The 26,549-nt window shown below is 36.2% G+C and overlaps 1 protein-coding gene across 3 annotated transcripts in view; it reads left to right on the top strand.

The window, feature by feature from the left end:
* LOC120627968 (fatty acyl-CoA reductase wat-like) overlaps positions 1 to 26,549 on the top strand; it is a 62,476-nt gene that overhangs the window by 20,999 nt on the left and 14,928 nt on the right. The window contains exons 1-3 of one of the 3 annotated variants that reach the window (XM_039896105.1): positions 14,961 to 15,016; positions 18,695 to 18,990; positions 19,747 to 19,877. In XM_039896105.1, the coding sequence (XP_039752039.1) occupies positions 18,732 to 18,990; positions 19,747 to 19,877 (390 nt within the window). In that variant the 5' untranslated portion in view covers positions 14,961 to 15,016; positions 18,695 to 18,731. Of the gene's footprint in view, positions 1 to 14,960; positions 15,017 to 15,150; positions 15,170 to 18,694; positions 18,991 to 19,746; positions 19,878 to 26,549 lie in introns of those variants that run through there. The other 2 variants (XM_039896106.1, XM_039896107.1) reach the window with 2 other exon arrangements.

Genomic DNA, 26,549 nt, shown 5'->3' with positions numbered 1-26,549 from the left:
TAACCATGCGTTAACTACCTAAGGAAATCAAAATAGACGTATGTATGGCAAATGTAAAATTTTCCTAAGGCGACACTTTGAAAATAATGGTGATCTTTGATCGATCGCGCAGTCATTTTGGGTTCCGTACACATTTAGATGTCTTGAACTTGCTTGTTTTTCTTTTCGTTATTAAATGATAACATTTAACAGACTTAGTAGCAGTAATACGAGTAAATTGACCTCTGTAGTACCAATGCCACCAGTACGCTTAAGATATATTTTCAAATCATTTAGCCTTTGTGTGTGTGTGTGTGTGTGTGTTTTAGTGGTGAGTGTACGTTGTGTGTGTGTGCTAGGTGTGTGTGTGTGCGCGTGTGTGTAAGTGTGTGAGTGTGTGTGTGATATATGGTCCAGGATGTCCGCTGCAACAAAATGGCTCATAATGCATTTCTCTTTTATAAGGAAAGAGCTTGATTAGTAGAATACTATACAGTATTCATATACACATTTTAAATTCAAAATAGCCACCACGGTACCACCACAGGACGGCGTATTATATTTTTTTACATCAAATGCAAGGCCTTGAGGACTAGTGTCGAGGGTTTCAAATTTTTAATTTAATTTTATGATATTTAGTTTTTAACTGTAAGCATCACATGTTGGTCTTTCCTATTACAAACGATTACTTTTCATAAAGTACCATTCCTTTGTGAGCATTTCTCTTCTATTTATTTAAGTTCTTTTTGTGAAAACTTGTTACTGGCTATACTCGGCTGCTTTATTTGTTTTTTTTATCTTCTGTTATAAGCTGTAAGTTTTTCTAACCAATAAAATAAATTAATAAATACAATTATTGCGAAACGAGGATTTATTGGATAACTTTTATACCATAATAATCCGTGATCCCATTTAATAACGTTTGCTGCGTACATTTATTGAAAAGATTGAGGCTCAAAGTTTCCATTACTATAAATACTTTAATTATTTATTATGTTTTATTTGACTTTACATCTATCCGTGTAGTAGGTACTTATTCTATTAATAAATTAATATATATATTTTTTTCTTTTTGTGCTTCTTAAACATTTTATTTTAGGTTTTTATTTATTTATTTTTTTCTTTTCCCGTTTTATTTTCTCAACTTATAACATTAGGTATAATATTTGGAGGTGAGCTCCACGGGTCTCTACTTTCGGCTACTGCGGATTTCTAAAATCCCTAGTACGCAGGATGTAAATGCGTAATGCCAATGTCAAGGGGACGCAAACTTATGTATTGTATTCGCATATTAGTGTCAATTAACAACACCAAATTGATGTGTACACAGTGAAAAAATATACCTCCTTATTTGTATTAGTACATTGGGGTATGCTTCAACCGTAGATAGTTATAACTCAACCGTGCCGCAAAGCGATATAGCGTTTTGTATGATTCCGCGTACAAACCAGCATCATGATAAACCGGCCGAATGGCGCAGTGGGCAGCGACCCTGCTTTCTCGGACCAAGGCCGTGCGTTCGATTCCCACTACTAGAAAATGTTTGTGTGATTAACATGAATGTTTTTCAGTGTCTTGGTGTTTATCTGTGTATTATATTCATAAAAATTTTCATCAGCTACCTTAGTACCCATATCATAAGCTTACTTTGGGGCTAGACGGCGATGTGTGTATTGTCGTAGTATATTTATAATGCTCTACTCCCAAACAGCGCGCTGTTTGCTATTGAAAATCTCTGGGTAATTCGTTGTCGTTTAATTACAATTAAAAAAAAAGCAAAAAAAAAATGATTAGTCTTTAGTGTGCCTCTTTTGAGAAATTAGGGAGTCCTCACAGGCATGCAGTTTACCTTACGTTGTTTTCCTTCACCTATGAATAAAAAATTGATGTAAATATTTTTTAGATATCTATCATTAAATAAATATAAATATATAAATATAAATATACTACGACAATACACACATCGCCATCTAGTCCCAAAGTAAGCGTAGCTTGTGTTATGGGTACTAAGATGACTGATGAATATTTTTATGAATAATATACATAAATACTTATAATATACAGATAAACACCCAGACACTGAAAAACATTCATGTTCATCACACAAACATTTTTCAGTTGTGGGAATCGAACCCACGGCCATGGACTCAGAAAGCAGGGTCGCTGCCCACTGCGCCAGTCGGCCGTCAATGTAGACATAAAAACTTACATTTATCAATAAAACTATCATGTAGCTGAAATAGTTAATTTATTTCATAACCAGCTGTTGCCCACGACTTCGTCTGCGTTTGATTTTGTTTGTTGATGTGGCATTCAATATAGTTATAGTTCTAAAAAAAATTAAAGTATTCAGTATCGCTAAGCCTTAAATGAGGGGTTTGCTGTTCGCTGAGGAGTTCTGTCCTCTATCTCCAACCACATTTATCAGATCCACACAAAGTTTGGGCAAAATTAAACACATATTATAACCCCTATAGTACAAAAATAATTATTTAAACCGGTTATAATTATGGTGTAAAATCGCCATCTACATCAAAAAACAAAATCAAACGCAGACGAAGTCGCGGGCAATAGCTAGTAATACATTAATTTTTTTTAAGGCAAATGACCCACCTGACCTAGTAAGTTAACATCGCCTGTTAACAGAGAAACACATGCATGCCCTGGCATGCAACGAGCACGCCCAACATGCTGCCATGTGTCCATCAATTTTAGGCATAGGTGTTCGTTTCGTACTAAGCGTTTTGCTTCTTCCATTCTGATCCGCACCGCAAAGGCCTGGAATGCCCTCCCATCTTCCGTCTTCCCCGATACCTATAATCTGGGTACCTTCAAACCAAGAGTGAACAGGCATCTTCTAGACAAACGCGCTTCATCTTAGGCTGCATCATTACTTACCATCAGGTGCGATTGCAGTAAACCACTTGTCTATTTAAAAAAAAAAAATTAGAAAAAAAAAAAGGTGTCAAGCCTCATGTGCCTGTAATCACCCCAGACCAGCAACAATGCTGCTTAGCGGCAGAAATAAGCACGGCGATAGTACTTCCCCGGGACGAGCTCTGTCACCAAATTCTCCACTAGGTACTACCAAAAACACAGAGCTGGAATAAAGAAAAACGGCATTAAATAATGTGGAATCTTCAAAATCTTTACCAACCGATAGCATTATATAGGCAATCAGACCACTGCAGAATGTGTGAAGAGCGAAAGTGTTATAGGTGTTCCGAACCAGGTCAATGGTCCATCGGAGCATTTCTTGAATAACAATCGACTTCCCAATACACATAATATAATAAAGCTATTACGATATGTCTGCGTTTGCAGACTACTTACTGATTTACATGCCGATATTATAAGAACGTCGCATGCTAATATTTCCGGCTGATTGTGTTTTTGGATTCTCAAATCAGAAATGAACTTTAAAGACAGTTTTTAGTTTAGTATTTGACAAGTTTTCGAAGTTACACTTCTTTGGGTGCGTTAGGGAAAAACGATGAGAGTAAATTTTTACGACGCGCGCGCCACGAACCACGGACACCCTAAAGTTAGCTATAGTCAATTTTTTTTTTCAATAAAAGGTTTGACTGTCAAAGTCTGCGGGCTTATTCCGGTGATTTAATGGATTCAATTCTACAAAGAAAGATCTAAAATTTTAATAATGAGACTTGGTTTTCCTTTAACGAGATAACTAGATAATGTGTTAATCTTTCAATGTATTAAATACCTTTTTCTATTGTTAGAGTAGTTTTTTTCTACAAACGCAGAATAAGTCGACAGATAAAATTTTTGAAAGGATTTTTATCTCTTTACGCCAAAGAAGTATACCAGTAGTAGAATAGCGGCACCGCATCGCAACCATGTCTGAGCTGAGCGCCATTCCCACTTCTGTTCGGGGTGAATCTGCGCCTGCCACTGCTGTCGCTGCTACTCCGGCTGCACCTGTTGCTGCATCTGAAGCACCGAAGGACCCCAAAGTGGCTAATCCAAGAATTAAGAGAGTGGTCAGGAAATAAGCTGCCGTGAACAATTGTTTTACTTTTCTTGTCAGTGTGCTGTTTGTTGTAAGTTGTATTCTGTATTTGTTTTATGATCTTAATTGAATGTATATGAATGTTATTTTCTGATATGCTTCGATTTTAATCTGGCGTCTAATGACAATTGACACTGACAGAACTTTTTCTCAATGTTCTGTTAGTCTGACATTTGACAGCTCGTTCGGAAATTTACTTATCATGTTAAGCCCGCAGCACACTGGTCGTTTTTTTTTTTTTTTTAATTCGTTACTGTTTTTTTTTTATTTCATGTGTTTTATTTGTTTATGTGTAAATATTCTATACTCTGTTTTTATTCTTTCCTGAGCAGCTGGCGGATTGGGCAACACTAGTATATTTATACAAAACTTTTGTTTTTTTTATTAATTTTTTTTAAGTATATTTAGTTTATTTATATTATTCATATTTTATTACTTATGTCGTCAAACAGTATAGATAGTGATCTTTTTCTGTCTGTGTCATCTAGTTTTGATAGTTTCCACAGTACATCTCTCCTTCCACTTAACCTTACTATTGATTCTTATTTCTCAGATTGCCTGAAAACCTTTAATGTCATACATATTAATGCACAAAGCATCCCGGCTCATTTTCCTGATATGCTTGCGTCTTTTGATTCTCGTAATTTACATGCCATCTTAGTTTCTGAAACTTGGCTTAAAACTTGTTTACCTTCAACTTCCTATTCTCTACCAGGTTTTCGGTTAATCCGCAATGATCGTGTTGGTAGGGGAGGTGGTGGAGTAGCGATCTATTTGCGATCTTATATTCCTTTTTCTGTTGTTAGTTCGTCTGCTCAACCACCTCCTCCCGATACGGCTGAGCACTTACTGGTCGAAGTTCTCCTATCCCAAACGAAAATCCTTCTCGGGGTATTCTACTGCCCGCCAACTATTTCTAATTACTTTCATTCTCTTGAAACCTTGTTAGAGAAAGAAGTCCCCTCGTATAGCCACTCTATAATTATGGGAGATTTTAATACGTGCTTACTCAAAGACGACTATCGTAGCAAGAAATTACTGACTTCGGTGGAATCTTGTAGTCTTTCTGTCCTGCCCCTTGCTGCAACGCATTACTCTCCCGGCTGTACACCCTCTCTTCTTGACTTAATTATAGTTTCTTCTCCTGAATTCGTCCTCAAGCATGGTCAATGCCCTGCTGATGCGTTCTCATATCACGATTTGATTTACGTTTCCTATAAAATACGTCCTCCTAAAGCAAAATCGAGAATATTTCTGCAGCGTAACTTTGGAGGAATTGACAAGGATCGTCTTTGTGATGATGCCAGACATTTGGATTGGGCTGCTATAGCGGATGTTAACTCTATTGATCGCAAGGTTGATATATTTAACACACTGCTCACCAAACTCTATGATACACATGCTCCGGTAAGGCCTGTTAAAATGAAGCACTTACCAGCCCCGTGGTTGTCAGAAGAGATTAAAATTTCTATGCTTAAAAAGAACTCTGCAAAATTCAAATATAAAGTATTAAATTCCGAAACAAACCGTTCAAAATACCATAAAGCACGGAATCGCTGTAATACATTGTGTAGAGATGCTCAACGACGCCACATCCATAAGTCAGTTGAAAATGGTGATACAGCCAAAACGTGGAAATTTCTTGAGTCACTTGGAGTTGGTAAATCATCCCATAAGACTTCCGTCAACATTGATATCGAGCTCCTCAATAAACATTTCTCTACTTCCGATACAATGGATAGCATCGATAAAGATCGTACCCTTAGTATTCTCTCTTCGTACGCAACTCCAGACTTTTTGCCCTTTACCTTCAAGACTTTCACTGAATGTGATGTTAAGAAGAGCATACTGTCCATCACCTCGAATGCTGTTGGTACTGACTGCATTAGCCGTAATATGATCATTCCTATTCTTGATGTTGTTTCCCCTGTCTTAACTCATATTCTAAATCATTCTATCATGACTAGCAAATTTCCCGAAGCCTGGAAAAAGGCTCAAATTATCCCTCTTCCTAAAAAGGCCAACCCTGCATCTTTCTCCGATTTTCGTCCGATTTCAATTTTGCCGTTTATTTCAAAAGTCCTTGAGAAACTAGTATACCAGCAACTTAGTCTTTTCCTTAATAAAAACTGTATTCTTAGTCCTCTGCAGTCTGGCTTTCGCCCTGGTCATAGTACGGTTACAGCACTAGTAAAAGTTACCGATGATATTCGAAGGGCGATGGATAACAAGGAACTCACAGTACTGACTTTACTTGACTTTAGTAATGCTTTTAATACAGTAGATTATGACATCCTGTTGAGTCTCCTGCGCTCGATTAACATATCTCCATCGGTGTTAGAATGGTTTCGGAGTTACCTCAATGGTCGTCAACAGCGCATTCGGATTGAAGAGTCCTCATCGTCCTGGTGTGATGTTGCGGCTGGGGTACCTCAGGGTGGCGTGTTGTCTCCTCTACTCTTTGCTATTTTCATTAACTCAATTACTCATCGTATTTCTTCTCTCTATCACATGTATGCAGATGATATTCAAATATATCGTCACTCTACCCTTGGAAATCTTGGTCCTACTGTTTCTGCAGTTAATAGTGATTTATCTAACATTTCTGAGTGGAGCAGGCAGTATGGACTTAAGGTTAACCCTGTAAAATCTCAGGCTATCATTATTGGCAGCCCGGGATTGGGTGTTAGAGTTGATTGGCAGAATCTCCCTCCTGTTGTATACAACGGTGTCACTATTCCCTACTGTGATACTGTTAAAGATCTAGGCTTACATCTTGATAAACAACTATCATGGTCTGTGCATGTCAACGTATTGAGTAGGAGGATGTTTGCGACTATTAGGTCATTGCGTCGCCTGCGTTCTGTTCTTCCAATTCCGACCAAAGTTATGTTGGCACATTCTCTTATTCTCTCTATTCTTGATTATGCGGACGCAAGCTATCTTAACCTGACCGAGGACCAACTGAACAAACTTGAGCGTCTTCAAAATCTCGCTATTCGGTTCATATTTGGCTTACGCAAATATGATCATGTATCTGAATTTAGACTAAAGCTTAAGTGGCTCCCTATTCGTCGTCGCCGGGATCTGCATGTTCTGTCGCTTCTGTACTGTGTGTTATTTAACCCTAAAACTCCCTCTTACCTAAAGGAGAAATTTAATTTTCTTGGAGTGCAGTCAGATATACGTTCTTGTCGTACGCTGACTTTGAGCATGCCGTTTCATAAAACTAAGTTTTATAAGCATTCATTCATTGTTCAAGCTACTGAACTGTGGAATGCACTCCCAATAAGCATACGACAGTCAAGGTCACTAGACATATTCAAAAATGCTGTTAAAGCCCATTATCTTGAACAATAAAGACGACAGTGATTAACTCTTACTCATATTTAAGTATGTTTTAGTATATATTAGTTTATTATTTTTTTATATTTATTATTATTAATATTTTATGTGTGTAATCTTGATAAGTATTAGTGTGTAATTGTTCGTAAGTATGTATATAATAATAATACACCCCACCAATCGGTTTCCCTTGGTTTTCCTAATCCTAAGGTTGCCTGGAAGAGATCGCTACTAAGCGATAAGGCCGCCCTTTGTATCCTACTTTTTAAGTTTATTTTTGTTGTGTGCATTGTTTTTTTTTTTACTATTTGTAGTTTACAAATAAAGTGTATAAATAAAAAAAATAAAATAAAAGTATAACGTCTATCGCGTGTACATAAGTGCACACACGTTTTTTTTTGTTCCTTTACAAGTTAGCCTTTGACTGCAATCTCACCTGGTGGTAAGTTATGATGCAGTCTAAGATGGTAGCGTGCTAACCTGTTAGGGAGTATGGTAGTCGTACCCCTAATCGGTATCTACGCGACATCGAACACTAAAGGTGTTCGGTTCGATGGTTTATGTATTAGCATCTTGTTATAAGTGCACACACGTTTTTTTTTGTTCCTTTACAAGTTAGCCTTTGACTGCAATCTCACCTGGTGGTAAGTTATGATGCAGTCTAAGATGGTAGCGTGCTAACCTGTTAGGGAGTATGGTAGTCGTACCCCTAATCGGTATCTACGCGACATCGAACACTAAAGGTGTTCGGTTCGATGGTTTATGTATTAGCATCTTGTTATTCGCATGCATGTATTTGTACCACCAGGGATCACCAGGTATCAGGATCAGGGGGGGGGGTCATGACCCCCCCCCCCCCCCCTGATCTGGTTCCAGGACTTAGGTGGACCACTAATTGAACATAATGATTTTATTTATATATTTCGTCACCATACAGATTTTATGTAACTACAAACCTTCAATACTTTATTAATTCAATATAATATAATAACTTTGTATGGTGGCAAACGTTAGGGAATAAACGCAACGAAAATTCGAATTCTCTCTACTACGTAACGTCTAGCTAGACCTAACCTCAATCGGAATCGGAACGACTAAACTTCAACATATCATAAGATAGTTCTAAGTTAACAAATTTAAATCTCTTTGTAACTTTTATGTGTTTATAAGTGTACCTTTATAAGTATTCTTAAAACTTATTGCTGCAAAAATTTTCATTATTCCAGTGTGTGTGTTTTAACTTAAATGTTATTTTTGTTAGTTCTCCAAATGATTTTATTTCTTATTGTTTTGCACTTGAACTTATACGAGTATACGAAACCTACTTTAAAATTATGTTGTTGTTTTGTTAATATTTTATGCTACGAGTATATACCGTTTATACTAAGTTATAAATTCTTAGTTTATGCACTACACTCACTCTTTTTTTGTGTTTTGCGTCATGCCCCTCGACATACCTCTAGCTGTTATGGCAAATCATTCATCACGGTTATGGAACTTCATTCCGTGAGTGATAATTCTTCTCTGGATGTCTTCAAGAGAAGATGGCATTATGTGCGTGTATATGTACAAGTTATTTAGGTTAAGTTTTTCAAGTGTACAATAAAGAATAAAAAACTTTAAGTACATTAATAAAATACCGACTTTTTACTTCTATCTATTGTCATCAAAATTAAATTATAAGTTCTCGATGTGACCCCCTCCTGGCGCCAAAGCTGGATCCGCCCTTGCGGTCATAGCCTCCCACCAGACCAGACCAGAGAAAAATCAGATATTATGGAACGTGTACTCAATAACAAGCTCCTCACATACCTAGAAGGAAACGATCTTATATCAGACCGACAGTATGGTTTCCGTAAAAACCGGTCTACTGGTGATCTTCTAGTGTATGCCACTCATACATGGGGAACACGGTGAGGCACTTGCTGTCTCTCTGGATATCTCCAAGGCTTTTGATCGGGTCTGGCACGGCGGCCTTCTCAGTAAGCTTTCTGCTTACGGAATACCTGCTGGCCTTTGCAGCTGGATATCTGATTTTTTGAGGGAACGGTCTTTTCGAGTGGTTGTTGATGGTCACTCTTCTGACCTCATGGCTGTCAATGCCGGTGTTCCTCAGGGATCTGTCCTCTCCGCTACTCTCTTTCTGCTGCACATCAACGATCTTTTGAATCCCAATCTTTTTGGGTACGCTGATGACAGCACCGTTACGGAGAGGTACTTGTCCAGCCCTAGGGCCAGTGCTAATGATATCCTTGAGCATAGAGAGTCCTTGGTGGAGCGTATTAACTTGACTCTAAAAGAGGTGTCTGATTGGGGTGACGCCAATTTGGTTAAGTTCAACGCTGCCAAGACGCAGTCGTGTTTATTTTCCGCAAAAAAGAGCCCTTTCACCTTGGCTCCCACTTTCCGGGGTGTATCCGTTCCAATTAGCGACCATATTGAGCTCTTGGGTGTCAACATCTCATCCAATCTCAATTTTGGCAAGTGCATCGAGTCTAAAGCCAAAGTGGCAGCTAAAAAACTTGGTATCCTCAACAAGGTTAGGCGGTACTTCACGCCAGGTCAACGCCTCGCACTGTACCAGGCTCAAGTGCGAACCAGCATGGAGTACTGTAGTCACCTGTGGGGTGGCTCTGCCAAGTACCAACTTGAAGCTTTGGATTCGGTGGATCGTCGCGCCAGGAGAATTATAGGCGACAATTCGTTAACGCAGGCGAAACTACATAGTCTCCAGCACCGACGCAATGTTGCCTGTTTATCGGTTTTTTACCGGATATACTTCGGTGAGTGTGCTCAGGAACTTCACAATCTTGTTCCCCCTTCCCCGTTTTACCACAGAACAGCGAGACACCGAGAGCGGTGGCATCCTTATGTGGTTGATATCCCATCAACACGCACGAAACGTTTTTTATCCACGTTTCTGATACGTGCCGCTAAGATGTGGAACGCCCTCCCGGTAACTGTGTTTCCTGCCACGTATAATTTAAGTACCTTCAAGGCTAGAGTGAATAGGCTTTTTTTAGGCAAGCGTGCTCCAACCTAGACCTCATCATTGCTTTCTAACGGGCATGATTGTCGTCAAACGCTGGCCTATCGTTAATAAAAAAAAAAAATGCGGCGTGGTTGCTGATGTAATTGTAACTGGCGCTTGAGTCTTAACATCTAAGCTTCAAATTGATGGTCACAGTAAGAAGTAGGAAACGCAGAACTCGGACGGGCGTTCCAAACCCCAGCCATGCGTATTAGAAAAGAAGATGTAATCATTTTTGGGATATTAATAGTATTTTTAACGGATTTACAGAAAAGGATTGGGGTTCTCAATTCCGTTGTATTGTTTTTCATGTTTGTTAGCTCAGAACGCTGTCATTTATAAACCGATTTGAAATATATATTTTTTTTTGTTTGAGACGGTATACTTCTCATTTTATAACATCTGTCCGCTTAGTGCATACGCTGTATGCACGCCAATAATATACGACGTGTAAATGAAAACCGAAATAATACTACGCAGGCTTTAGAGGTACATAATTTACTGTCTCTGAGACTTATCTGTGATACCGAAACGCTAATAGTTTTGAGTAAAACATTGCTTTAATTTTTACTGAAAGAAATCAGCCACAACCGTAACATCACATGCAACAGTAATATCAAGTGAATCCTGCCACTCTATTTGGTACGCATCGCGTAGCGTAGGTATTACGCAAATGTCGGTCTTTTATCTTCTATAGGGTTGTCATACTTAGAATGTTTTGAATTAGTTTGTATGGAAAAATAAATAGGCTTATTTTGATTTAATATTTTTAACGGGTGACTTATTATGAAATATACTCATGCACCCTTCAACAGTTTTCCTTAATTCCGTGACACGTTGTATAGGGTTGCCCATCTAGTTCTATAATGTCATGATATGCAGGAGTTTGATAAAACTTATTTAAATAAAATGGCTGCAGTTATATTATGCGTGGCCACTAGTTTGGAAAAAAATAAAAATTGTGGACGGAAGGTAAAACGGGTTCTATAGTACATATAACATAAATAAATTAATCATTATCATCATTCATCATCATATCAACCCAATACGGGCCCACTGGTACGGGTCTCTCTCATGAGAAGGGCCCTAGTCCACCACGCTGGCCCAGTGCGGATTGGTGGACTCCACACTCCTTTGAGAACATTATAGAGAACTACCTGACATGCAGGTTTCCTCACGATGATTTACTTTACAGTTGAAGAAAGTGATGTTTTATGTGTAAACGTTTCTATTAATGTATAGCAGGTAGGTATCCTAAGATTTTTCCTTTTTATCCTTCGTAGATTTCATTTATTATAAGCATTTTTTATACTTTTTATGTGTTTTTTATGGACTTAGTAGTCTGAAGCAAATAAAAATAGAAAAATAAATAAAAAACACTCAATATTATTATTATATATAAAACTAATTACTAGCGGTTCCTCGTGACTTCGTCCGCGAGTCAACCTTAAAAAATAGTCATCTTGTCGCGGATTGTTTTTTAGAACTTTTAAAGAGGGATCAATTCTGTCACAACTACTGTATGCTTCCATCGTTATGGCGTAACGTTTACCGTTCACGCATCGCACGCATCGGAATCTCTGAAAAAGGATCTTTTATGAAGTTTTTGCAATATTCTCATTGACGAAAGTAGCGTGGTCATTCATGGAAGTAGCGTAGCTAGTGCGTAATGTTGCTGAAGATATTTTTGGTGTGGAGTATAAAGATTTAAGCAACTAGGAATAACGTTATAAAGATTCTCCTTCTTTTCGCATAGTATAGCAAGCAAATCAAGCAATTCCGCAAATAAACGCCTGCTTCTATCCATTATGTAGTATTATTACTTGGTACAAAAATATTACACGGTCCTTCAGGAGTTCCAACTCTTAATAAGTGAACATAGATTATTTCTAAATAGATTGGCATGTTGAACATAAAAAAACCGTATAAAAACATTAATATCACTCAAAAGATTACGATATGGTCGTGGTTCCATACATATCTCGTATTATCTCTTTAACTATTCGTCCAAGTTATATGCAAAAGAGAAAAGTGTTTTGTTTTAAATACTAGTGACGATAAGTTTACTTATTTTGATAAAAAATCATAATTTTTGATATGACAAATAAACCTTAACGATTTTAATAATTTTCATAATATAAAAAAAACTGTTTTTGTTACTTAAATACATAAAGGTTATACGTATGCTGTCGCGGACTTTTTAATAGGCATTATTATCCAGCTTTATAACTTTTCTATAGAACTCAATCATATACCTCTCATCGTTAAGGCAGCGTTCGAAAGAAACGTTTTAATTCGACCGTTTTTTCTATCTTACTTTGCAAATCCAACTACCACGAAAAGTTATTTTTAGTTTTCTGGTTAAAATATAGCTTATGGCATTTACAAATAATGGCTTTATATTCTTTATATTCAACAAAATCGGTCCAGAGATTCACAAACTCAAAAACTTTTAATAATATTAATATAGAGTAAAGATATAGATTGTCTGTTATTTCCATCTACATAAGTAGTACGAGGTACTGCAGGGTTCGTTCTTAATGACAAGGTTGCTTGGAAGCATCCGGCTCCGCTTTCATCTCTCACAAGATAGAATAATGAATGTTAAAATATAAAATGTAAATTTTTGATGTTGGAAAAGAGCAACTGCTGAGTTTCTTGCCGGCTTCTTCTCGGTAGAATCTGCCTTCCGAACCGGTGGTAGAGTCACTACACACGGACAGACTTGACGTTTCAAAAGTGCTTGTATTAGGCCTACTTGAAATAAATGAATTTTGAATTTTGAATTTTTGAATTTCGAATCCCGGGTCAAGCCAACAATTGATAAAGTAGTTATTTAGTTTACCGATTATTAAATATTCCGTACCAGCCCTGACGGCTAGCATGGCCAGGAGATAATTATCTCCCCGGGGAAAGGATAAGAATTTATCGCCTCCCACAGCTTTATGAACTCTCAGAGCACTGGGGCACGATTGGAAAAAATATCCAAATAATATATTATGTGTAATAATTAATTGCGATTTATTATTCAGTAAATGAAATGTTGGCTATGAATAAATAAATAAATGACATTTGTTGTAATAATTGAGATCAATATTTAAATAAACATATTTATTAAATTATCCAAAGTGAGATAAAATAATTGTTTTATAAATATAACCTAAAATAAACTATTTAAAACTAAATAAAATCTCAAACGTCCTCGAAACCGCAGCGAGGCACAGTTCCTAAGATGCTGGCAGCATTGCCCCTTTGGATGGCCAAACTAATTCGTTGGCCAAGGTATATTATTATATGATTATAATTTAATTATATAATTTTTGTTTCAGTTAAAATGTTATGCTTTAATACGATTTTATTTTTAATATTTTAATATGATTTATAAGTTCAGTAACTATTTACAACTTATAAACTAACACTGCTTAAATAATATTGCACGCCTGAAATGGCAAACTGTAAGCCCCAAACTTTTAACTCATAAGACCATTATATGTGCAGTTTATGCAATAAAAGAATTATGAATTATGAATGATGAACGGGGATAAACTTCTCCTATTCCATGTTCCCGTGCTTTAGCAGGTGGTCACGTTAATTGTATCCCCAGTCAGGATATAATCGGACGAAATAATTTTGGCCTCCTGCCTGCTAGCCCTGGTGGAGTTAGGAAATCGGAATTTCCGCCCACCTGCATGGCTGAGAGTTTTTCATGTTCTCAAGGGCGTGTGAAGTCACCAATCCGCAGTTGGCCAGCGTGGACTGCGACCTAAATAAACCCTTCTCATTCTGAGTGAAGACACGAGCCCTGTGGATGGTGAATGGATAGATTATGATGAATATAAATTTGGCAAAGGTCTCTACAGGATGGGAAAATTTTACCGAATCGTATGAAACGAAACGATAATTTAGTCAGAGCAATTGATAAAAATAACGTATGCTTTTATCGCTGTGAAGAACAGCATAGATCATTAATAGTTTGTTTCAATCTCAGCACATCCCTACTAATATTATAAATGTCAATGTAAGTTTGTTTGTTACGCTTTCACGCAAAAACTTCTTAACCGATCCTCATGAAACTTTGTACACATATTCTTGGAAGTGTTAGAAGTGATATAGGATACTTTTTATCTCGACATTAAGCTCGGTTACATTGGGAGAGGGGACACACTTTCAGTGTTTGACGATTTTACACCATAACTCCGTCAAATTATAACCGAATAATCAATTATTTTTGTGCTATAGAGGTTATGTGTTTAATTTTGCCCAAACTTGGTGTAGATCTGATGAATGTGGTTGGAGATAGCGGACAGAACTCCTCAGCAGACAGCAGCAAACCCCTCATTTAAGGCTTAGCGATACTGAATACTTGATATTTTTTTAAGAACTTTGACTAAATTGAATGCCACATCAAAAAACAAAATCAAACGCAGACGAAGTCGCGGGCAACAGCTAGTTAACTATAAAACGTGTAAGGTTAACCTTACCTAACGTAAACTTTACTTGCTACATCGTAAACTACGTCATAATTAGTAAATAACGTTAGGGTACTTTTAAAGCTTCAGTCATTCGCGCCATACCTTATTTGAATCTGTGATCACAGTGGAAACCGACGTGTGCCAACCCTGAACTTAAGTGTATGTGACAGATTTATTGCTTTTAATTTATAACGATAATAGTATTTATTGTATTTGTTAATAATCGATTTAATTAATATATTCAACATAACTTTCAGGACTTTTTATTTAAGTACTTGATTTTGAAAAGTGATCAAAACGGCGGTTGTACGTGTAGGTATTATTGGTTTCAAAAAGATTTTAGACGTTTATTTCATATTTAAATTGTATGTACTAAAAAATTATATTAAAATAATTTTAATTGCTATGCCTTTATTTGGCAATAGATTTTCTTATTTAACTATGGTTGACAATCATTATATAAACCCATAATCGGCCCACCACAGCACAAGAGTAAGAAAAAAAAATTTTAAATTACTAAAAATTAAGAGTTTAGGGTCAATATTAATGCCTTAATTAATCAAGGAGATTTGTATTGGAATAATAATTAATTACAATTTTTTTTTTTTTTTTGTAATTTTGTTTTAATAGTAATATATAAAAGTTTTATATAATAATAGTTTTATAATAATATTAATTTTCTAATGGCACCGGAATTCGTTTTAGAAAAATGTTTTTTTTTTGTGTACAATCTCACTGCAAATATTTTGCAACGAATGAATGAAAATGATAATATTTTTTTTATTTACATATTCAGCAACAATTCAGGGCACTAAAAACCTCTAAATAAATCATTGTCAACGAAATTTTAAGTAACTAACAACTATATACATACCTATTTAAAATCTACTTGAGAACATCCTATATCGACAAACCAATTAATTTCAATTTATTTATTTTTCTGTAACATTTAAATAACCAATTAAACCTCTATAAATTCTAATTATTAAAAAAAACGTTTTGTAAACCTGAGAAGCATTTTTTTTATAAAATATTGTGATACATGTATATATTTCAAATTATTATTTCTTATTATTTGTACTCTTTTTTTGTACACCACTACAAAGTTAGGAAAATAAAGGAAGAAAAGAAAAACAGAGACGGAAGTAGAATACAAAATGCGGCTTTATCACTTAGTAAAAAAATCTTTGCCAGGCAAGCATACTAACATGAGTGAGAACAAATAGTTGGAGTAAAATAAACCAACATTCAAATAACTACAGTTTTATACATAAACAGCATTAATATAAAAACCATCAATCATATTTTATTATATCAAGCCATGAATGCATTAAAAAATATATAAAAAACTAATAAAAGTCTTCATTGAGTAAGATAATAATATTTTACAGTGATTTTAAAATGCCTAGCTATTTTCCTGGAAATGCTTTCCACAATTCTTCAAAAGCATGCATTGTGTCTTGTGGAAAGGCATTCTCAATTTCACGAATTGGCTCAAACATATTAATTTTTTATGCATGTTTACATTTGAGGCAATAGACAATAACTTATCAATAATTAATCAAAAAAAAAAAACAAAATGGTTTCGGTTTATCTCTACATTCCAAATTCAAGATCGTCGGTTTGGAATGATTAGATCGTTCACTTTGGAAACCAAGTTTAACACGTTTTGCAATTTTTTCAAACTGCAACACTGAACCCTGAAGTTAAGCTAACTTGATCGCTCTTAGTTCCAACTCCAACTTGGAAAGATAAAATCGGGCTGTTCAGGTCTTGATGTTCAGTAATTGGAGCTTTAGAAAATAGCGGTGGTACCGGTTTGCGATTTGAATGAAATAATTTCCACACACTTGCTTTAACGATGTAGGAAAACATTCGAAGGAAACCTGCATGTCCAAGAGTTCTCTATAGTGTTAAAAGTGTGGGAAGTCTGTCAATCCGCACATGGCCAGCATTATAGACTGCGGCCTGAGACCCTTTTTTAAGAAGAGGTTTTATTCTAATAGGAGATACGTGCTCTGTAGTGGGCCGTTAATAGGATGATATTAATAAAGTTGGTCTTTGAACAACTATGTACTTTGTAAAATTCTACCAAGTAAAAGATTTAAATTGAAGAAATGGCAATTACAAAATACATTTTATTCGGTCTAGGAATTTTTAGTGCAATAAAATATTTGTCTAATTACGTCACGTCTGGCTTCACGGAAGATCAGCGCTGTGTCTTTAACAGGCACTGCAAACATGCTGAGTGAAGACCATTTTGGGATCACACCGTTCCTATTATTGTTGTGTAGACTATTAAGTTGTATTTTAATTCTAGTGTGTGTATATCCAAATAAAGCTTTCTTTCTTTCTTTCTAATTAGCTATACCGACATTATAATAAGTATTATTAATTTAACTCAATACATGCGATTGAATCTCTTTGAATCTTGAATTGAATTGGAAAATGGCGGTGTTCATCCCTGAGCCTCGAAGGATACATTGATGTCGCGCATCGGTCTCTGTAATTATCACTTACATGTGATATTACCGTTGAATTCCCTACTCGCAATTTTCTCTACAACCAATATAATATTTTGCTAATCGACTCAAAAAAACTCAACCTACAGGGACTGCATCGGGAAAAGCAATAAATGTAGGTACATTGGCTACGATAACAGAGATAATAACAAACCAACCACGTTTGCAAATAAAAAAAAATAATAATACTAAAAAACATTAAATTATAAATTTTAAAAAAAGAAAAAGTATGTTTTATTATAGATTGATTACGCTTTTTGTATAATCTGGACTTAAGAGTATAAACAAAATCACTTCAATCGATTGAAACCCACTGATGGACGTGAGTTTTCTGTATTGAGTTCCAAAATTTACGTTCTTGGGCCGCTTGTTTCCAGCGACTCGTTTGATGTCGTCTATCCACCTCTTTGGGGAAGTTTACCTGTGCGGGGTCGCCATTCTAGCATGAACCTCAACGCCCATCGGTTATCTGAGCTATGTAAGAGTATAGGTAGAAGTTACTACGTTGTAATTTCTCAAGTTATTGACCTCAACCTAAAAAGGCACGGTCGCGCTGGTTCGTCAAAACCCAAAAACCTTCACTCAAGGATCTTTTCAAGGTCTCCTTTGTATTAAATGTTTTGCAGAAGACTACAGAATGAGTAAACAGTACAGTACAGTACAGTTCATGGAAAATCTACCTAGAAATACGATGAAAGATCTCAGAAAAGAAAAGCCGGGGGTCTTGTCGTTTCGTTCTTGTTAATGCGTACCGCAAAAAGATTTTCTAGCTATAGTTCCGTTTTTTTATAGCTTGTTTAAAAGAATATATTCCGTATATTTTTTGGGGAATGCAGGCCTGTGAAAAATATGTTAAAGACAGTCGATATTTAAATTTAATTATAACAGAATTTAAAAAAAAAACTTGCAGTAGACATATAGACTGACTGCCTCGTTGGTAAAGGTGTTAGCATGTTTAACTATGGATCACGAAATTCTGGGTTAGAATCCCGGATCACTTCCAAAATGGTTCGGTAGGGGGTTCTGGGGGGGTTTCTGCTAAATAATTTTAAATGCAGCGTCCCCAGGCCAGGAGTAGGTTAAGCCGTTGGTCCCGGTTGTTATCACTTACTTGAGATAATCGTCGTTAAAGCCCACCAACCCGTATTGGAGTAGTGTGGTGCTTCTATGCTCTAAAACTCAAGTCCCCCCTATGACGACGAGGTCTGGGCCCAGCAGTGGGACGTTATAGGCTGCGGATGGCGGATGGACTAAAACCTAACTTTCGTAACCTTTGTTATTGACGTTAGTTTATTTTGATTTTCTCTTGTTTCAGACATGACATCAAGATAGTGAAAATAAAAAAAACCAAGATGGCTGCCGCAGACCACAGCGCTGTGCCGATCATCAAAAGAAACCACTTGAAAAATTTGAAAACCATAGAAAAATGTAGCGAGAATGGTACAGTGACTATCGATAAAAACTCCGACGCCGACAATTATTGTCTAGAGTGCAATAATATGGACAAAATAGACAAAATTGGCTTAGATGTTAACATGAATAAAGCGAACAGACTATCGGAGATACAAGAGTTCTATAACGGGAAGAACGTGTTAATTACAGGGGCAACAGGTAAATTTAACCATTAATTTCATTAATTTTAATATGCATATAAAAACTTCGGAAATTTCGGATTTGAACCTGCGCTTTTCCACTAAGCTACGCCGACTGGATTTTTGAAATTAGAATATACCTTTTATTAGCTCCCTTATTCAGCGGTGAGCGCTGTCCCGAGTTTGATCGCCAGTGGAGAGTTAACTTGTAGTTTGACACAAAAAATCTATTATATCGATTATTTAAATTTTACGTTTCATGAGATATAGATGGACGGACGGACGCTAGTAGACATACGGACGGACCAGACAGACCAGACGGACAGCGGAGACTTAGTAATAAGGTCAAGAGAATAAATAAGTGTTTAACTTATTTATTCTTTAGTGACGGCCGATTGGCGCAGTGGGCAGCGACCCTGCTTTCTGAGTCCAAGGCCGTGGGATTGAAGAAGTTTTCGATTCCCACAAGTGGACAATATTTGTGTGACGAACATTTTTCAGTGTATCTATATATTATATGTATTTATGTATATTATTCATAAAAAATACTCATCAGTTATCTTAGTACCCATAACATAAGCTACGCTTACTTTGGGACTAGATTGCGATGTGTGTATTGTCGTAGTATATTGATTTATTTAACTTAACAGTTTTTTCTCAAATTACTGATTTATAACATGCCTTACATTGCAGCGGTGATAGCCTAGTGTTTTTAACTTTTTAAGCAATTAAAATAATGCTTGCTTCAACGGTTTACATGGAATTTCGTTTTTAGGGTTCCTCGGTAAAATATTAGTGGAAAAACTGCTACGATGCTGCCCGGGCGTGGAGAACCTCTACCTGCTGGTGCGACAAAAACGTGGGAAGGACATCTACACGAGGATTGAAGAAGTTTTCGATGACCCGGTGAGTATCTATCCATCTGCGCATAACATATTTCTTTGAAAGACAACTCTTTAAGCCGATTAAAACTTAACGGTTAAATCTTCGGTCAGGGCGACGTGGAGACCTGAGTTATACAAACTATGTTGACGTCTGGGTCTCACAGTGTGTTCTCCTTGATAACTTTTATACCAAAGGCTGAATTTCTAGTAATTGTAAAGCTTTTTGTGACAGAGCTTGTCAGGGGAAGTAATACTGCGATGCTTTTTCTGCGAGTAATTAAATTATCATTTCTGAAGCACGTGGCTGTGTAATTACAGGCACATTTATTTATTTATTTACAATAACAAGTCCATTACAATGTCATATATTTTGACAAGGTTGCTTGGAAGCATCCGGCTCCGCTTTCATCTCTCACAAGATAGAAAAATGAATTTTGAAATGTAAAATGTAAATTGTTAATGTTGGAAAAGAGCAACTGCTGAGTTTCTTGCCGGCTTCTTCTCGGTAGAATCTGCCTTCCGAACCGGTGGTAGAGTCACTACACACAGACAGACTTGACGTTTCAAAATTGCTTATATTAGGCCTACTTGAAATAAATGAATTTTGAATTTGAATTTCAATTATAGATTACATAATTGTTATATTTTTCAAAAAAGAATGTCAGTCTAATGTTTACATTTGAAATGGAATCCTGTGAGGGCGCTGTAACCAGATTGTCAATATATCTCTCTGTCTGTATATATATGTCACATGGGGTAACGCACATACCTCTCAGGTTAATAGACATTGGACACAGGGCGGCATTTTCTAGGACGTGTTCAGTGCATGCGTTGCGAAGTGTTGCTACAAACATGATAGGCGATGATTTTCTACAGTGGGGTGGGACGTCTGCTTTTTAAAAATCTTTTGGCATTCCGAATCCGGAGTTAGTCTAACTTCACACCGTTTTTAAATGACAAATTCGGAACACAGGTCTTATGGCATGCTTTTTGAATTCTCTTGCATTCCGAATGTTAATGTTTTTAGTTGTAGAAGAGCGTGACAGAGCTCGACCGGGATAGTAGGAACTACCGGCATGCTTATTTCTGCCGCAGTGTTATGATTTGAAAAGCGTATAAATAGGTCATAATTCGGCAGGAAGTGTAACTTACATACCCCGAGAAGTGTAGCTTTGTTTATGCAATGGTGTTCTAATTAAAATGAGGTAATCTTACTGCTTTTTAAAAATCACCGAATTGGTTTCCGAATGAATATTAAAAAAGAACACAGTTCCGGCATACTTTTTGGAATCACTTGCACTCCGAATGCATTTTATATCAACCAATGAAAATGCTTCGTAATGCAAATAATATGCAGCTACATAAATTAAAATATTAAGTAGTTCTGAGTCGTAACACTTGACAATGACATCAATTGCTCTTCAAACACTTCGAACACATAATAATAAATGTTTTATTATTGCAAAAGTAAGCTTTTTGCAAACCTTGTTTGTGAGTAGGGGGTACCTACTCACAAACAAGGTTTGCAAAAAGCTTGGGAAAAACTTTGTTATTCAATGTAAATAATTTAGGAACATTTTAGATAGCGTAGGTTGGGACTTCGGTTTCACATTCAGGGTCCGAGTTCGATTCCCAGTACGCAACTCTTACTTTTCAAAGTAATGTGAGTTGAAAGCAATAAAAATATCACTTTCATCAATGGTGGAGGAAAACATCGTGAGGAAACCTGGATGATCGAGAGTTTTCGATAATGTTCTCAAAGGCGTGTTCATCAATCCGCACTACTTACCATTTTCATTGTTGTGAGGCCCGTGCTGTGTAATGGCCCGGTAATGAGTTTGTGATGATTGAGAATAGGGATGCAGTTAATAAAATGAGATATTCGGCTATATAGAGGAATATTTCGTCCAGACCGTTATATGATGTAAAGTATGTAGTGTCCCTCTGTGAAATTTTAGCTAGCACTGTGCCAAAGTTTATCAAGATCGGTGTATCGGTTGCCACTTCCGCAATAATAAAATATAAAAGCTAATAAAAAGCTTCGACCAACATCTTAAGAAGCTTTCGCTTGGTTGTTGGATCAAGGGTCGGATACAGAAGGCAGTAATCCTTGAAACGGCGCGTATTGTGAGGAGGTTCCTCACTCTGGAGCCCTGACCGCCGGTTGCTTGGGCATTCAAAAGCCCCGCAAGCGGAGGGTGGATGTTTTTCTTTTAAATTTTTAAAAGTGTTTTATATTTTTGTTAAGAAATGTTAAAAATTTGAAAAAAAAAAAAATCTAAATTTAAAATTAGTACGTTGCAACTGGTTGCAAAATAATTAAGTTTTAATTTCAATATTAGTAACATGAATTTAATACAAAAGTGACAATGCCGTGTGACGTAATAATAGGTTTTCATTTCAACAATTCGTTTAGTTGACGCATCTGTTTTTAAATTGATTTATCTTTGACCTAATTCGAGTGTTTCGTTTTTGTACTTGAAATCGTTGGTTGCAAACTAAAACGCAACCTGACGTATTCTACGTTTTTTTTCACAAAATAATCAGTAATCCCTTCAAAAGTACTTATATTAAAGTAATTTTATACTATTACAAAATGTTAATAAAAATTTGAAAAAAATCTTTATAATTGGCGTTGGAGGTAATTCTGTAATTTTTTTCACCGGAGATAGTTTTAAAGTTTACAGTGGATACAAACATTTAGTCAGAAATATGGCGAAGGAAAATACATTATTATTGTCGCAATGAAGAATTCCATAGATTTAGTAGTAGTTTATATTTTTTGAATCAAGAATGGCATTCTCTGCTCTTTATAGATCTTAACTGCTGGAGGTTCAGGACATTTCGATTTTTAAATAATATTTATTAAATAATATTTTATGTACTCTATACTATATAGTAAATAAAATATTAAAATATACTCTATAGGTACATAGCTTGAGAGATTTTGCAGAAATTATTCATTTATAATTGTTCTGCTTTTAGAGATTAATTTTTAAAATTTTCTTACTAAACTTTTTTAAGTATTTTTTGGAGTTCCCACACGCAAATGCAACACGCAGTGCTTCCCAAAATCATTAGCCTCCTAAAAACCTTAATGATATTGTGGCATCGCTGGAAACTAATCAAATGTGAAACTGTTTTAATCCAGTTATAATCATTTGATTAGCTTATATTATACTATGGCGTAGCTGTCAAGTGCAATCGCTAACATTTCAAAATAATCGTGACAAGTGAGTCATGTAGTGTTAATAAGATCCGCGAAACAGGCGCGCTAACAAACAAAAGTATCTTGGCCAAGGTTACTTACCATGAATATAACATCTTGGGTTGTATTTTACGGGCTCTTTATGATTTAGCGACTTCGCGCTGAGTTTTCCTGGGATAAAAATCATTTTTTATCATTGCATTGTATAAAACAAAATCCTTCTCGCCGTTTGTACGCTTAGAGTTTTTAAACCACGCAACGGTTTTTATTGCAGTTTTTAGAAAATACTACTAAAGATACCCAGTTTAAAAGTATCACTTTTAAACTGGGTTTCTTACCAGGGTATGCATACAGCAGGAAAATTGCATAAAACGGCAAAAATCCTCCTAGAAAAAATACGAGTTTTATATAAACTTTAGGCTGCCTACCCTAAAGTTTGTATAAAACTAGTATTGCATCGCATGCTTTTGTCCATGTATGAAGTGCACGCCACTGTAGTCTGTACCTTACCATACCTATATTTATTTCTGTACTCAAATGTTTATTTAACCGCAAGCGGCACCAATCGCACCGCATATCCTCGTAAAAAAAGACTACCTATAAGAGATAGCTTCCAAAAAGGCCGCCTTTGCATGCCTACAATTTTCTTTTCAATTCATGTTGCTTGCATTCTTTTATGATTTGCGTGCAAAATAGTGTTCTCTGATTCTGGAATTAGGTTCATTTTGCTTTGAGAACTGTTTTGATACTTGAAAATCATTACTATCGTAGTAGTTGTACCGGTGTAAATAGGTATGTAATAGATTTTTTGCGATATCGCGTCTCGCTACTGCAAATAGTACACGTAAGTAGCTGGTTTTTATGAACAGTTAGAAGTCGATGACCTAAGCTAACATTGAACTTACCGAAGACAATATTAAATTAGATAATAAAAGAAGTGCCCGCGGCTGCTCTTGTGTGCACGGTCTACTGGTTTTCTATTTCCCCACCAGTTTTACTATAAATCATCATGAATAATCTTTAGGGACAGATATAATAAACGAGCCCACCCGCTAAATTGCGCGAACACGGAATAGGAGAAGTTTACCCCCGTTTATTATTACACATATATTATTTCCACTTGTGCGCCAATGCTCTGAGAATTGATAAAGCTGTGGGAGAAAATATTTTTTCTTCCTTTCCCCGAAGAGATACCTAAATGTCTCCTGCCAATTAGCACAGAAAGTCTTCTCTGTTTCTGAACGGGTAAGTTTGACTCACTGGCGAGAAGAGGTCGGAATACCCACTTAAACCCTGAAAACCCGTTAACGTCTACGTTTTTGTCAGTAGTTGAAGAGCTTTTTGTGACAGAGCTCGTCCATGCTTATTTCTGCTGCTAATCATCATTGTTGCAATGCTGTGCTCCGATCTGAAAGGCTCCTAATCACCACGAGATTGAGAGAGAGATTGAGCGTCTCTCTCATCTCAATCTATAGGCTATAACGTTGAGAGTTTAGTCTCTTTGGACTAAAGGCCGCTGTCTCACACGGGAGGGTGTGCTCGTAATCACCACGCTGGTCAGACTTGGTTATTTCAGTAGATGGTAGTATGAGCACAGAGGACGCTGCTGCCCTTTCTCCGTTATAAGTGCAGTTTACTAGGCTGCATGAAATTAGTAATTCATTTAAGGTTATTTGTATATCTTTTTATAACATATTACCAGATGAAATCCTTGAGTTGTCTCTCAATAAGTTCAAAGTTTATATAAAACGTAAGCTTATAGAAAAATCCTGTTATAATATTAAGGATTTCATGTATGATAAACAAGCTTGGGTATGAATTGCTCTTACTTCATAGCTAAACATTAACTAGACTGTGAGATGGTGATAACAAAAAACAAAAACAAAAACCTGGCTAAGTTTGTTGTGGGCTCTTCTTAGACCAGGGCGCGTTTGAAACCCTTCTAGCTTTAGTTTTAAGTTAACGAATGCAGTTATCACCATCACTAACATAAGTGTAACGTGTTAAATGTATGAACGCTTCATAAGTGCCCGTAATAAGGTCTACATGAATTAAACATATTTGAATTTAAGTATTCTATTAGTCGCCTCGTAGGACATCTGCGGGAAGAGAAGTAGTGGTGACCAGTATAGCTTCCGTTACCACACGGCACAATTTTGACTTATTGCAATTTCATCTGGTGGTAAGTTACGGCGCAGTCTAAGTCATAATCGGTTTCTATGCTATATCGACTGCTATGCTTTTTTGACGAGCCTCCTAGCGAACAAAAAATATGGTTACAGTAATTTTATAAAGTGGGTAAATATTCAATATTTTGATAACTATAAATTCATATTTGCCAGATATTATATTAAATTGATTAGGATTTTACAAATACCCTAATAATTGTTAATTACTTAATAGATGTTATCAAGAAACAGTTAAAATTATATTTGATTGTGTTGAAATACCCACCAATGAGTTGGTGGGTATTTTGATGGAAATACGGGTGCATTTTCGATACACTTTAGCCTCCCCCCGATGTCGTCGAGCTCACGCGCTCTTCTCATGGCTAGCTTTCGCACTCGCCCCACTCCCCCGGTGACGCCGTAGCAACCCCTCAGGTGGTTATCGGCAAGTGTCCATTCGTAAATCGAAATCAAATCGATATACTTTAGTCCTACATGGACTGAAACGATGAATAGATACCTCCCGGTGTCTTAGTCGTTTATCATTATTTTAAATTAACAAACATTCCTCTAAAGACTTCCTTCTGTTCACACTGATTAATAAAATGCTAACGTCTAAATAGATTTAACAAACATTTAAACCTATGGCGTCGTTTCTCTTTCTTAAAATAAATACTTTCTCGGAAGAGGCCAAAATGCCAATCTTGCCAAAAGCGCTCATAAGCGCTCGATCCTGAACACAGACACACATTAAGCCATACATTTAAGTAAACTTACCACACTTAATTTGCGTCCGAGCTCAATGTTTCCAGATATACTTACATTTAGTTCAAACATACGAACCTTAATTTGCGTCAGAGCTTAATATAAATGTTAAAGATCAGGTTATACCCCCGTGCTCTTTGGTAATATATAACTGAGATGCATTTTATAAAAAATACAATTGCATCCGCGACAGTATAAATACACCTGGGCACTTAAAATAACATTATCAACAACAAATAGTATCTAAGACCTAAGTATATTGACTTTGTTCATGCGGGTAAACTATTTTTTTATACCTCACCTATTTACATACTTTGCACCTCTTGCTATTTACTCTGTGGTTTCCTTGTTTGTCATAACACATTCAGTAATAAAGCGTACATGATTATTGACTACGCATCAATGACTAAATTGTAGTTATTTTCTTATTTGTATTACATTATACCGGTACACTTTTAGCAAGATTTTGTACATGTGCGAATTGTGTTTCCTTGTTTATTGTTTGCCACTTATTTTGGTGCTAAATATACAAAACCGCCTATCTTACTTGAAT

This window comes from Pararge aegeria, chromosome 12 (assembly GCF_905163445.1).
Source record: "Pararge aegeria chromosome 12, ilParAegt1.1, whole genome shotgun sequence".
Lineage (NCBI taxonomy): Eukaryota > Metazoa > Arthropoda > Insecta > Lepidoptera > Nymphalidae > Pararge > Pararge aegeria.
Note: the sequence above shows the minus strand (reverse complement) of the source record. Positions and strands in the feature narration are given on the sequence as shown.